This window comes from Columba livia, chromosome 3 (genome assembly GCF_036013475.1).
Source record: "Columba livia isolate bColLiv1 breed racing homer chromosome 3, bColLiv1.pat.W.v2, whole genome shotgun sequence".
NCBI lineage: Eukaryota > Metazoa > Chordata > Aves > Columbiformes > Columbidae > Columba > Columba livia.
Window position 1 is genome coordinate 82,371,423 of NC_088604.1, and position 12,996 is coordinate 82,384,418.

Sequence of the window (12,996 nt, forward strand, 5' to 3'; positions counted from 1 at the left end):
GAGCCCACAGCTGTTCTGCTGCTGGCTCACCAGCACAGACACAACAACCAGCGCACTGGTGGCATTAGTGAATGCAGTAAGAGGTGTTACCCTGTGTACACAGAAGAAGATAGGATGAAGAAACAGTACCATGGCAGAATAATAAATAAATAAATAAATAAATAAATAAATAAATAAATAGAATAAAATTTAAAAAAAAAAAGGAGAATCTACAGAAAAAGCAAAGTTTTGGTTATTTATTGAGACACCCAATATAAATAAAGCCAAATCACAGCATTAGTCATAAACAGGACAGATGCCCACAGTGGTAAGACTCAGTGCATCTAACCAGAGACACAATAAAGACCTTTTAGCAAGCTGTGGTGGATGCACTCGACCCAGCCCACCTGAAAACCTAAATCACTTCCTGTGACAAAAGGTACACCATCCCATAACTCCTACATGCTTCTGGTGCATTAAAAAAGTTAATTCTTAAGAGTTTGTATATTTACTGATACAAGAAAAATAATAAGCAAACATAAAATAAATTATAACAAACATACTGTTTTGTGTGCCAAAAAAAGGAGCATATTGGGAGGAGCAAAAGGAAAATCTGAGACAGCAAGTCTGGAAAATACTTCAATGCAGGCTTCTGTTGTTCAAAATGTAACACTTCAGAGATACATCCCGACATAGTTTTGGCTCACTCGAACACACTCTTGAAACATACTCTCAGGGAACTCTTACAGCAGCTATGAGCTCAGATAATATTTTATAGAAGCTGACTTATAAATTCTTCAAGTAACTGTTCAGATGTGCTGAGAATGTCACAGTCACAAGTGGTGATCACTGTACAGTCCCAGCAGAGACTGTGTCGAGGCTTCTACATAAAGAACATAGAAAGCAAAACAAAAATAAAATCCTCACCGTTCCTCCGGAGTGTCTACATGGAACGTCCTCTCTATGACAGTGGTCCACTGAAGACATCTGATAATGAATGTGTTTGGCTTTGGTCTCTCTGTTTTCATTAGCTGACATTCTAGAGAAACACATGAGATTGCCTCTTTTATACATTGCCAGTTAACATGTGAAGAGCAAATAAAATTAATTAGATAAAATACATAGAGCTTACAAAATGCATATACCTATGCAGCATGTATTCAGCACGTATAAGGAAATATAGAGTGGCAAGATAACCATGGGTTTGAACAAAAGGCAGCAGATAAGAATCAAGAGGTGAAGAAAGCTGAGGAACTGATGGAACTTGTATTGTTGCCCATAAAAAGAGTGCCACCTCCACTTACAAACTAGGTCTGTGTTATGAGGGTAAGAACAGTATTAGATCTCGGGTTGCTCTAGTATGCCAAGGTAACAGCAGTAGCCACAGGCACATTCTTCCATCTGTACCTGGCAGGAGGAATATGACATTTTCCTTTCAATGGTAACCATGCCACAATTACCCAGGCTACTGTCACTTCAGGATTAGATTTATTGTGAAATACCCTATCTGAGAAAATTCAGACGTTTGAACTAGTCTGATTATTAAATATAAAATAACCCAAATACACGCACCCAGTGGGGCTGCCCCAGGAAATCATCTAGTTCTCTCTGTGCCCCAGGGCAGAATCAGGTCTACCTATGCTATTTCTCATAAGTATTTCTTTAAACTTTTTCTACAATCCCCAAAAAGCAGGAATTTCAAAACCACTATAAGCAAACTATTGCATTCAACTATAAGGAAATTAATTGTTTTTACAGTTGAAAGATTTTTCCTAGCATTTAATGCAACTGTTCCTATAATTTAAGCGTATTGTTTCTTGCCCTACTGACTAATTTATCTTTTCAGCAGCTATGCCTTTTAGACGTTTGAACACTATCTTACCTCTCTTCAGTCTTCTCTGGCCTAAATCAGCTCAATCAATCTGACCTCACATGTTGTGCTTTCAGATCCAAGATCTTCCCTTATCACACAATTCTAGACATACAGTACTCTGCCTATGACCCCTTTGTCATAAGACCAGTGACAGTGCTTTACAAAAATCATATTATATGACATGTACCACTTCATCAGGCATTATATACATTCACGAAAATAAATTACATTGGCTTGATGTATTTTTTCTTCACAAATTCAGGGTCCTGAAACATAGCAAATTTCTAAACACCCAACTTGTGTAAGTACCCTCTGCTCTGTTTTGCTTTCTCATTTACGCCTTTGTTGCCAGTGTTAATTGTACAAGATATGTACTCATAGCTGACATTCTGAAACACAGCTGCATCCTGAAAATACATTAAAGCAATTCTCCTTAATATTACTAGTTTGTAAGGCTTAAAGCCTTAGTTCAAGGCACTGATTTGTATGCCTGAAAACCTAAACAATTTGAGACACAATTATCTAAGAAATAGTCTCTGCCTCAGTGATATAAAGTACAGCAAATATCAGCAGACTTCCTTGTACTAGACCATCCTTAACACAGGCATGAAATAACTGATATAAGAGGGGGTCTCTGTGAAGACACTTTGATTTTAGAACTTTCATGCATACTGCAATTTTTTTATTTGAAAAAGAAGAGTGGAAGAGGATATGTTGGTAGGATTTTTTTCTGCAGTTTGGCAGAACACTTCAGAAGCTTGAAAGACATATGCATAAAAAAAAAACAAAAGAGGAATAAAGTAAATATTGCACTACACAGGTGTATATTCCTTGATGCACAAAACTATATATTCACCATACATCTATGAATTATTATATAAGTCAGATTGCTCACTGGTCAAGGAGATGACATTACATGTACCAAACCTGCATACACTGTGGAAACTGAAAAGAGAAATAGTAATCCAACCTCACTGCTTTTATAAACTCAGCTAAGTCTTGGATGGGATGACAGCGACCCTCGACATTTAGAGGAAAGAGCTACAGTGGGATGGACACAGGGAGAGGGATTTAACACAACAGCTGGGAGAGAAACAAGGAGGACAGAAGCAGATGACAGGAACCTGGGGAGCCTGATGAAGTAGAACTGCTTAGGATAGTTAACCAGCCTTGTAGCTGGGTGTAAATATCAGTTGTGAGACCAAAGAAACCCCCATCTTCAGAGACATGGTTGAAATCCAAGTTATAATCATGGTGATGGTGAGGCTAGGGTTAATAGGCTATTTGTTTTATTAACTTCTTCAACTGTAGCTCTAAAGAATGTGTCAGGCTACCTTAATAACAGAAGAGACCAGCAGTATTGTCTGCTCAAGATTATCTCATCTTACTCCTGACAAAACCATCCTCTCATCTTTAATCCTATCACGCTTCAATCATGTAGGCTGAAATTTTCTTTGCTGGGTGTCTGCCTAAAGCTGCACACTGCTGGAAAATACTACTTTTTGGAGATGAGACTTAAAACTTGGCAAACCAAGACCTTTGATATCGTTTTAGTATTCCTGTGCTAATGTAAGGCATCTGGCCACACTACATGTGGGAGGGATAAGAGTGCAGCAGGAGGAGGGTAAAAAATTACAATAACAATTACTAAAGCATAAAATCATTGAAAATCTATGCATTGCTTATAATCCAGAGGCTACAGCTATCTCCTGCCTCTATACGTGCTAAATGTAAAGCTCTTTCTCCCGTATTCATAATGCCTCATGCTATTCCTCAGACAACATGAAAAAGAAACTACCTTGTTGAGTCAAAATCCAGCATGGAAAGATGGCATACAGCAAATTATTTACAGAAGAGATGTGGGGAACAAAACACTACAGAATAAAGGGAAAAGAGTGGAAATGGGACTGGAACCTGTGTGAGAAAGAAAAACTTGGGGGATAGATATAGCTAAACTAGAATAGCTAGTTTAGGAGAAGGAAGGTAAAAGAAATGCCAGGGACAGAAAAGTGTTAGGACCCTCTGAAGGCAAAAAGGTACAGAGTCAAACCTGCAGAAAAGTCTGTACCACTTAAAAAGCACATCCTCTCTAGTGCCTCTAAAGGAGGCAAAGATTTTTAATTTCACCATGCATTTTCTGATTGCAAATACATAAAAAAATGCATAACTGAAATAGCTTTAATTTAAGTTTCCCAACTGAAGCATGCAAAAATTGGAATGAACAGAATTAAGCCTGCCTATGTCCAAATGCTTTAATATGGTCCTTACAGATATGTATAGTATACCACATAGTATAATAAATATATATGTTAGTATGTACATTACGTAAATCTGTATCTAATACATAGATGTATTATCGGTGCTATCTATATTATTTTTTTCAGACCGTCCTCAAAGTGATGATGTGCATTATTAGCAAGAACAAAACATATGGAGGCATATACTAAGCTCTGTAACTACCAGAGAGTGTTTACTCTGAGTTTTCATTATAGATGATTAACTAAATCAATTAAAAGTAATAAGAAATAACTTAGCAATTGAAAATGACACTGAAAACATTAAAAAAATGTCATTTCACTATCACTGAAGGGAAGCTACTGAAAAATAAAATCTAGCAAAACGTAATGAGCTTTTTGTAATATTCTGTTAAAAGTGGCTAAATATTTCCTTGTGGAAGGTTAAAATTGAATATGTTTGTATCCTTTGCTTCTGAAGCAAAAAGAGTTACAGAAAGAAGTGGAGGACCAATGTATTCCTAACAGTGCTGTGCTACCCATGCTTCTCAAGCAAATAGAAGTAACTGAAGTCTGATGATATTTAGTACACCCACATGCTACATGTGCTGCTGTATACAAAATGTATGGGATAAACAACATTCCTGTCATGCTTTCAACATAATAAAAACTTGTTTGTCAATGTCTTTCACCTACAGCTAGAAAAAGAAAAATCTATTAGAGATGAGTAAGTACTCTAACACACAATTACTGCTAATTACCAAAATATTTTTCTACTAATTACTCAAAAAACTGTAGTAGTTTTAGACAGAGAGAATAGTTTGGAAACTACAACAGCACAGAAGAATGAGTGAAACTGGCTACTGAGAGCTGGCTCTGAATGCTCGAGTGATAGTTGGGTTATTACCAAGAGTAGAGAACACTCTACCATAATGTCTTCAAGTTTGCTACTATACATAAACATATGTAATTAAAGGGCTGAATCTCAACTCAAAACAGTTGGAAGTCTAAATTATCATTCAAAAAGATGAGTAAGCCAGTAAACAGACAGACTCAACTTTGTGTTCTTGTATGCTAGCCATCCAGAACTTGGATTTACACATTTTAATCCTAAAGCTTTCTGCCTTCCCGGGATCAAAGACCAGTCACGAGAATTTTCCCCTTTAATACTAGAGGAGGTGAAAAACCTTGGGGGTGAACACTTGTTCCAAGCAGCAAAATACAAGATCAGTAACAGAAACTGACAACTCTGTTCCAACAAGTCTGTAGCACTCATTTGGCCATTTTTGGATCTATATAGAAAATGAAAAAAAGAAATAAACCCAGTATCAAGAGATAAAATAGATGTTTCTCAAGTATTGAACTTCTCTTTTTAAAAGAAACCAAAAAAATTGTCAGGTGTATACCAGAGGCTGGCTGACTTTTGTCTCCATATCTACAAACAATCTGACAATTCTAAAATGTTACACTACCTTTTTCAAATAACTGCTACTATCTAAATTAAGTAGTTATGCTAGTTAAACTCTCCTGAGCAACTCTAACTACAAACTGTATTTCAAAACGTTCTGTTTACTTTACACCATTCTGAACCACAGATGACAAAGTTTGCTTGAAGCTGTAATTACTCTGCAAAGCTGGGAAGCCAATTAGAGGGCCTGAAACCTGCCAGTTCCAAAAAAAAAAAAAAAAAAAAAACCACAAAAAAAAGCACAGATCATCTGTTCAGATTTTATTAAAAAGTTTAAAGTTTGAATTCTATAACTTTAACCATATAATCGCCGATGTTCTTTTCCTAAATGCATTCATTGCGCACCAAAAGAAAGAACACTAATACCATTTTATTATTTCATATATGGCAGCTTTCAACTTCAGCAGAATTTGTTGATATGGCCAGAGAAGAATACTAAACATGCAAGCAGCCATAAAAAATTGCACTAAAAAATGAACAGAAGGTTGCGTATTTGAGAAATTATTTCTAATACAGACTGAGTTTTAGCACAAAAGATAACTTCCTGTGATTATCATATGATATAAGAGGAAAAGTATTGAACCACTACTTGTATTGTTTAGAATACGTGGATTTCTAAATATATCCAGAGAGTGCTATCTTTATACAGATACCTATATCTATGCAGTTATCTATTTGCATTACAATTTAACCTTGATTTTTTATTCTTCTCTTGACCTTTCCATCACACTTTTGTCCCAACCTCTGCCTGTTCAGTTGCTACTCTCATTTTTTCTTTCTCGTGTCAAAATTCAATGGATACACAGCTTACAAATACCTTTTTCCATTACCACTACTCTGCACTCCAAATTCGCTTTTCTCTGATGAACTTCATTGTTAGACAAGTAGTAGAAAAGTAGCAGAACTAATACACCATCTTCATAACACTGAGACAGATACACACACTTTTCCTCATAAACATATGAAAAGCCACAGCTTTTACATATATGTACAAACATATGTGTACACACCCGCTCCCCATGTATACCCTTAGCTTGGTCCTCTCTTGATTCTCCCAGTTGTTTACCTGCTCCCTGTGGGAAATCTACTTTTCTGAGGGCTTCCAAAAGGCTCTCTTCTTTCTCGCTATATTTTACCTATGACGAGTGTGACCCTCAAAATAAGTCTGGTTACATAAAGATTTTTGCAAACAATTTGATGTCCCCTATTTGGTCCCAAAAAATGCAGTTTTCCCCTAAAACTGTCATCCACAAAACTGTTGAACAGATCATTTTCCTCCATTGTCCTTTTGATCATATCGCTCTTCTGTTCACATTCCTAATTTCTTACTCAGCTCTATCACATCAAATATAAGTAGATTTTAAACATGGTCTCTCCCCACAGCCTACCCTCATCCTTGGTATCAGTCTTTATTCATTATCAAAATGCCACCCATCCTTCTACTTATTTCAATTTTAGCATCGTTTTTCAAAAGCATTTCTAATTTCTCTCTGCTATAGTGGCTCTCTTTTAAATACTCCTTAAAACTCTCCTTCACCATGTCTTAAAAAACAGGATGGAGAGAATAAAGGAGAGGGGAAAAAAAGGGAGGAGAGACTAAAAATCTAACCTTGACAATAGATTAGTTGTTGATGTGCTGAGACCACTGCCTGTACTACAGGCTAATACTGTCTCATTGTTTTCTCATACTCCCCCCATCTGTCTGCATCCATCTGCTGTCCCTTGTTTTATATTTGGAATTTTAGTATTTTGGAGCAGCAACTGACTTTTTGTTCTGTACGGGTGGAAATACCACTTCCATGGGGCTTGGCTTATGACATGCACTTATATGTGCACTTTGATGCAAACAACATATATGACTGCATAATAAACACAACAAACTTACATTATCATGGAATCATAGAATAGTTTGCGTTGAGAGAGACCTTTCAAAGGTCATCTACTCCAAGCTCCCCTGCAATGAGCAGGAACATCTTCAACTAGATCAGGTTGCTCAGAGACCCATCCAGCCTGGCCTGGAATGTCTCCAGGGATGGGGCATCTACCACCTCTCTGGGCAACCTGGGCCAGTGTTTCATGACCCTCATCATAAAAAAATTCTTCCTCATGTTTAGTCTGAATCTCCACTCCTTTAGTTTAAAGCAATCACCCCTTGTCCTGTCATAACAGGCCCTATTAAAAAGTCTGTCCCCATATTTCCTGTAGGCCCCTTTTAAGTACCGAAAGGCCACAATAAGGCCCCCCCAGAGCCTTCTCTTCTCCAGGCTGATCAACCCCACCTCTCTCAGCCTGTCCTCAAAGGAAAGGTGTTCCAGCCCTCTGATCATCTTGGTGGCCTCCTCTGAACCCTCTACAAGAGGTTCATGTCTCTTCGGTACTGGGGTACAGAGCTGGATGCAGGACTCCAGGTGGGGTCTCACCAGAACAGAGTAGAAAGGCAGAATCACCTCCCTCGACCTTCTGGCCATGCTCCTTTTAATGGGCCTTCTGGGCTGCAAAAACACATTGCCGGCTCATGTCCAACCTTTCATCCACCAGTACCCCCAAGTCCTTCTCGGCAGGGCTGCTCTCAATCCCGCCATCCCCCAGCCTGTACTGATACTGGGCCTTGCACCGACCCAGGTGCAGGACCTTGCACTTATATTCCTTGAAGGTGAAAAAGATCATCCTTGATGAGCTTTATCATGCTGGAAAGTCTTCTATTTCCAATACTCCAAAAAGTACTGTAGTAGCATCCATATCTTTCTGTCACTACAACTAGTTTGCTCTTTGCCCCTTCATGCAAAGAGGGCAGGATGAAAACAGAAGATTCATACATGTTATTGATGGATTTTGCCTGGGGTTTAGTTTGATTTCACAGAAGAGAGTAAAATTATTCATCCTTGTCTGGCTTTCACGCAAACACCTCAATTTCTGCAACTGGGTACATCACACCAGCATAAAAACTCTCACACCTGGCTATAAACTTTAAACTGCCAGGCCCTATGTAGAGAGAATGGGAAATTATAGAATGCTATACTGGTGTCTGAGAAAGCACTGTCCATTGGAGCAGGCTGCCTGGGTCAGTGATGGGGTTGCCATCCCTGGAGGGGTTTAGGACACATAGATGTGGCACTTGGGGACATGGTTTAGTGGTGGACTTGGCAGTGCGACATTAATGTTTGGGCTCCATGATCTCAAAGGTCTTTTCCGGCCAAAGTGATTCTATGATTCTTCTATTAAAATGGAAGGATGAGACCAAGGAGACCAAGGAACTCAATTTCATCCATGACACAAGCCAGCAACTGAATCCAAACTTCTAAGTCAAATGACAGAATACAAATTATATCACCCAGAAGCTATTCATAAACTAACATGAAAGGCTCCCAAAGACAATCACTGGCCCAGTTTTCCAGAAAGCTAAACATTTCCCCATCCAACACAGACAGTAATACTGGTTAAAATCATTAGATGTGAGTTTGCATTTCCATAGATGCAGTTGCATTGCCTTTCTCTACGAATATTTTCAGTGTTGAATGAACATTACTTATTCAATTGCATCATTATTATTTTAGAATGAAATCTATAGTGTAATTATAAGTGTCTACATTTAACATGCTTCTCTCTGGGTTCATGTTATCCAGTAATATAACAATTAAAAAAATCCAGGACTTTGCACTTAAATCTCATTGAAAAGTTAATTGTAGAGTTTCACACAAGGTCATGTCTAATACCAAAGTATTCTGATGCATAATTTAATCTCACTTAAAACATACATATATATTTTCCTACCCATTTCTTTAAAGAGTGTACCCAGAGTTCTTTATAGCCCTAACATCATACCCCCAAAACCTTTCAGTTTTCATGTTTTGAAGATTTTTAAGTCCTCAAAATAATGAAACCTTTTCTCTGGCCCACTGAAAGCTTAAGACTAGTAAAATTAGGTAAAAAGTAGCACGGCTTCTCCACTTAGAAAGCACTAGGTTCATCAATAAACATTTCTGCAGAGAAAAAAAAAAAATAAAGGTTCTAAAAGGCTAGCTTCTCACAATAACTAAAATTCGCTTCTTTTCAAAGACAAGAAAAAGAGTAGCTATTCCACAGAATGCTTAGAAAATACTATCTTGAAAGATAGGAAAGAAATTCCAGGTGACATCATTTTTGGCCAAAGCTCAAAGGCTACTGTGAAGGGATACAGCTCTTCCCAATTATTTCCAACATAAAGATGAAAATGAAGGCAAAAGGCCAATTCTTAGAGATACCTCATCTCAAATGTGTTAAATGATTACCTACATTCTCATTGCGTATGTAAGAAGTATTTTTTTTTTATCAGTAAAGCCACAAATTCTCCTTAAGTAGAACTGAAGCAGAATTCTTCCCCACTCTGCTTTCCCTGACAATGATGACAATCAAAGACCAAAGTGGTTTACACAAAGCAGTGTTGGTTATACTTACACAGCACTGGACCGGTTAAAAACAATGTTGTGAGGTGATGTTTTTTTTGGCACAGCCACTGAGGGTATACATCCTGTCAACCAGAGTACTAGTTTTGTTCCAAAGAAGCAGAATGGAGTTTTAAAAGCCAGGACAGTTTTTTCAGGCTTCTGCTCATACAGAGAAGTTATACCAGTTGAATCCAAATTATTTTTAAACTGGTTCTGACTGCATAAATGCCTAAGCAAAAGCAATTTACATTAACATATTTTATTTTGCATTTCAAGTGGGCTAGGAATGCTCACCCACTCAGTTACCATGACTCAGTCAATCAAGAGTCTCTCTTTAAGCTACAATAGCTTTATTACTTGCAACTGCTTGTCTCTACCTGGAAAGAGCTGAACTGATTTTGAACCAGACAATCCAAATAAGCTCATACTGCTGAATTTACCTCTGAAAACCAGTATCAAACAGTTTTAAGATTCTACAATGAATTGCCCACCAATGTAATTACATGGCCTTCATTTATCTTTAAGTGCATGGCTAGATACCACAGCACAACTTTTTGTGAGTCTAAGTGTCCATGGGGCATAAGCATTAAGGAGCTAAAAGCATACTTCAAATACACAGCACTCTCAGCTCCTATGTTTAAAAAAGAAGGCTCCATTTGGTGTAAAATAAGCTGGCTCCACAGGAGAGAAACCAGAATGATTCCTACAGGCTATCCAGTGTCACTAGATCTGGCTGACGCATTCAGCCCTGCAGCCCCACAGGTCAGTGCCAGGTGCCCATCACCACCTTTCCCACATGGCCAGCGGTGGGAGAGCACTGGCCACAAGGAGCCAAAGCCAAACCCCTGTCCAGGACACCGAGGGGCCAGTCATGTAACCTTCCCCAGGGCTCACTCCATCTAGTTCTGCTCTGTCATACCCTTTAGTCAATTCTGGTTTGCCTTCAGGGACATACTTATGCTCCAAGGAAGAGAGATGCTTCACCCCCATTTCGGCCCCACACGGTTCCCCTGCATTTTGGAGGGCACAGCAATAGACTGAGGCATGAGTGTGCTGCTTTACACTCTCCCTCTATACATAAAGCATCTACCTGTTTACACACCTCCTTCCCCCAGATCAGCCCAAGGAAAAGGAATGGCCTCTGAACACTCCATCCTATGACAAAACATCACCCAATAAGAAAGGCTTTATTAACAAAGAGATTTTTAGCACTGGAAACACTGTTAGCAGTATGTAAAATAACTTTATTCCCTCAGGCCTTCCTGTAATTCCCAACTGAGTATGTGGACAACACAAGACCAGGGCGAGAGCAATGCTCAGGTGTGGGACTTTAAAGTTATCTTGGAAGAAATAAGGGAGCCGCTCTACAGATAATAATACTAGGCCTGTGAAAAAGCCTTTTGCAAAAGTAAAGCTGGTACTGCAGGAGCGGAAAGCAGCAAACACTGGTGTGAAAATATTCATACAATGGAAGTAACTAGTTTGACAGAGCCAGACACAAAAGTTTTAAACTACAGAACAAGTATCACACAAAGCAGAGCTGTGCAAACTGTCCAATGTTCAACTCCAACAGTATTATGAAAATAATACCACAGCCTTGGCCTTTTCTGCTTAAATAACAAGCTGTAAGCAAGAGCCAAAGATGTCTATCATTTGGAGAGCAAAAAGTAGACTGAGACCACACTCTTCACTTTACAGATAGCTACAAAGATTACATGAAGATAGGACTGTAAAGACATATCTTTAAGTCCCTGCCAACCTAATCAAGATGGTATTAACAGTGATCTCACACTCCATCTGCCTGGCTAGTAATTTATGAAAAATGTACTTCACTATTACAGGAAAAATATGTTGCACTGCTTGTGGCCACAAACCTACTGCAGCAGCTCAGGAACTCTTGCATCAGAGGCCACAGGACCAGTTCTTGACATTTATCAGGTACTGCTCATGAGATCTGATTCATTCATATAGTGATTTTGTTTGTTTGTTTGTTCTACTGATGATCTCATCTTCAGACGGGTAAAATACATGATGAAAAATTTACAGTCCCTTGCAATTTAGAGTGTAATACCATACAATTTTGCTTTTCATCCTATGAATTCTACATAGGTACTTCACTTAATTTTATGGGATTCTTTTTATGACTGAAAAGATCTCCCTAATCTTGCACTGATCAGCAATCATTTCTGATTAAAGTACTCTTTTTCCTGCCAGAAAACGGAAAAACCTCATCTTGCTTAGAAAAGCTGTGTTTCTTCTAATATTGCATGCCTGTTCCTTTAGCTTACATTGCCTAAGAGTAAGACCTATGGGACTTGCTAGTTGCAGAAATGAGGCTTTTTGTTGCTTGTCTTTTTTTTTGGCGGGGGGAGGAAGTGGGTTGTGGTGTGCAGATGATGTCATTTTTGAAAACAATATCAGATCTTCCCATTTCCATAAAGGCAAAGTTCACGGGCAGCATTCTAATCAGAATCACATAAGATAACTTCCAGGTATCAAAATAAAACAAAAAAAAACCCACCAAACACCAATATCAACACACTGGAATTAACTGCTAATTAACGTGTTTCATCGCTTAGCAGAACTGTTTGGATCATCCTTCTAGCTGCTGCAGCAAAGGAAGACTAGGTATGCAATGAAGAACATGGTAAAGCAGGACAAAAATCCCTACTGTAGTTCTACACATGTTCTTTCTGTTGCACACTGGGGAAAAAGTATCCGGGAAACTACCGAGTGCGATAAATGAGTAGGTTAGGATATCCTGAGCAATAGCTATGGAATAATGGCCTATGATCTGGTCAATTCCTATTCATAGGAACAACTTAAACACATTGCTGCTTTTTATGGTGGATAGCAACAAGACAAAATGAGCCTGTAATATTATTAGAAGGTTTGCACACCCAATATAATTTGTAAGACTTCTGTCACAATCAGAATATGCAAAGTTTTCCTCCTCTAGTTGTGGGACAAGACACAGGCTTGGAGCACCAAGTTATCTACTTACAAAATAAAATACCC

At 38.4% G+C, this 12,996-nt stretch overlaps 1 protein-coding gene across 4 annotated transcripts in view; it reads right to left on the minus strand.

Annotated features, from left to right (window-relative positions):
• Window positions 1-12,996, minus strand: part of AKT3 (AKT serine/threonine kinase 3) — a 159,007-nt gene that overhangs the window by 58,189 nt on the left and 87,822 nt on the right. For all 4 annotated transcript variants that reach the window (XM_065057885.1, XM_065057882.1, XM_065057883.1 and 1 more), the window contains exon 4: window positions 907-1,018. In XM_065057885.1, the coding sequence (XP_064913957.1) occupies window positions 907-1,007 (101 nt within the window). In that variant the 5' untranslated portion in view covers window positions 1,008-1,018. The remainder of the gene's footprint in view (window positions 1-906; window positions 1,019-12,996) is intronic.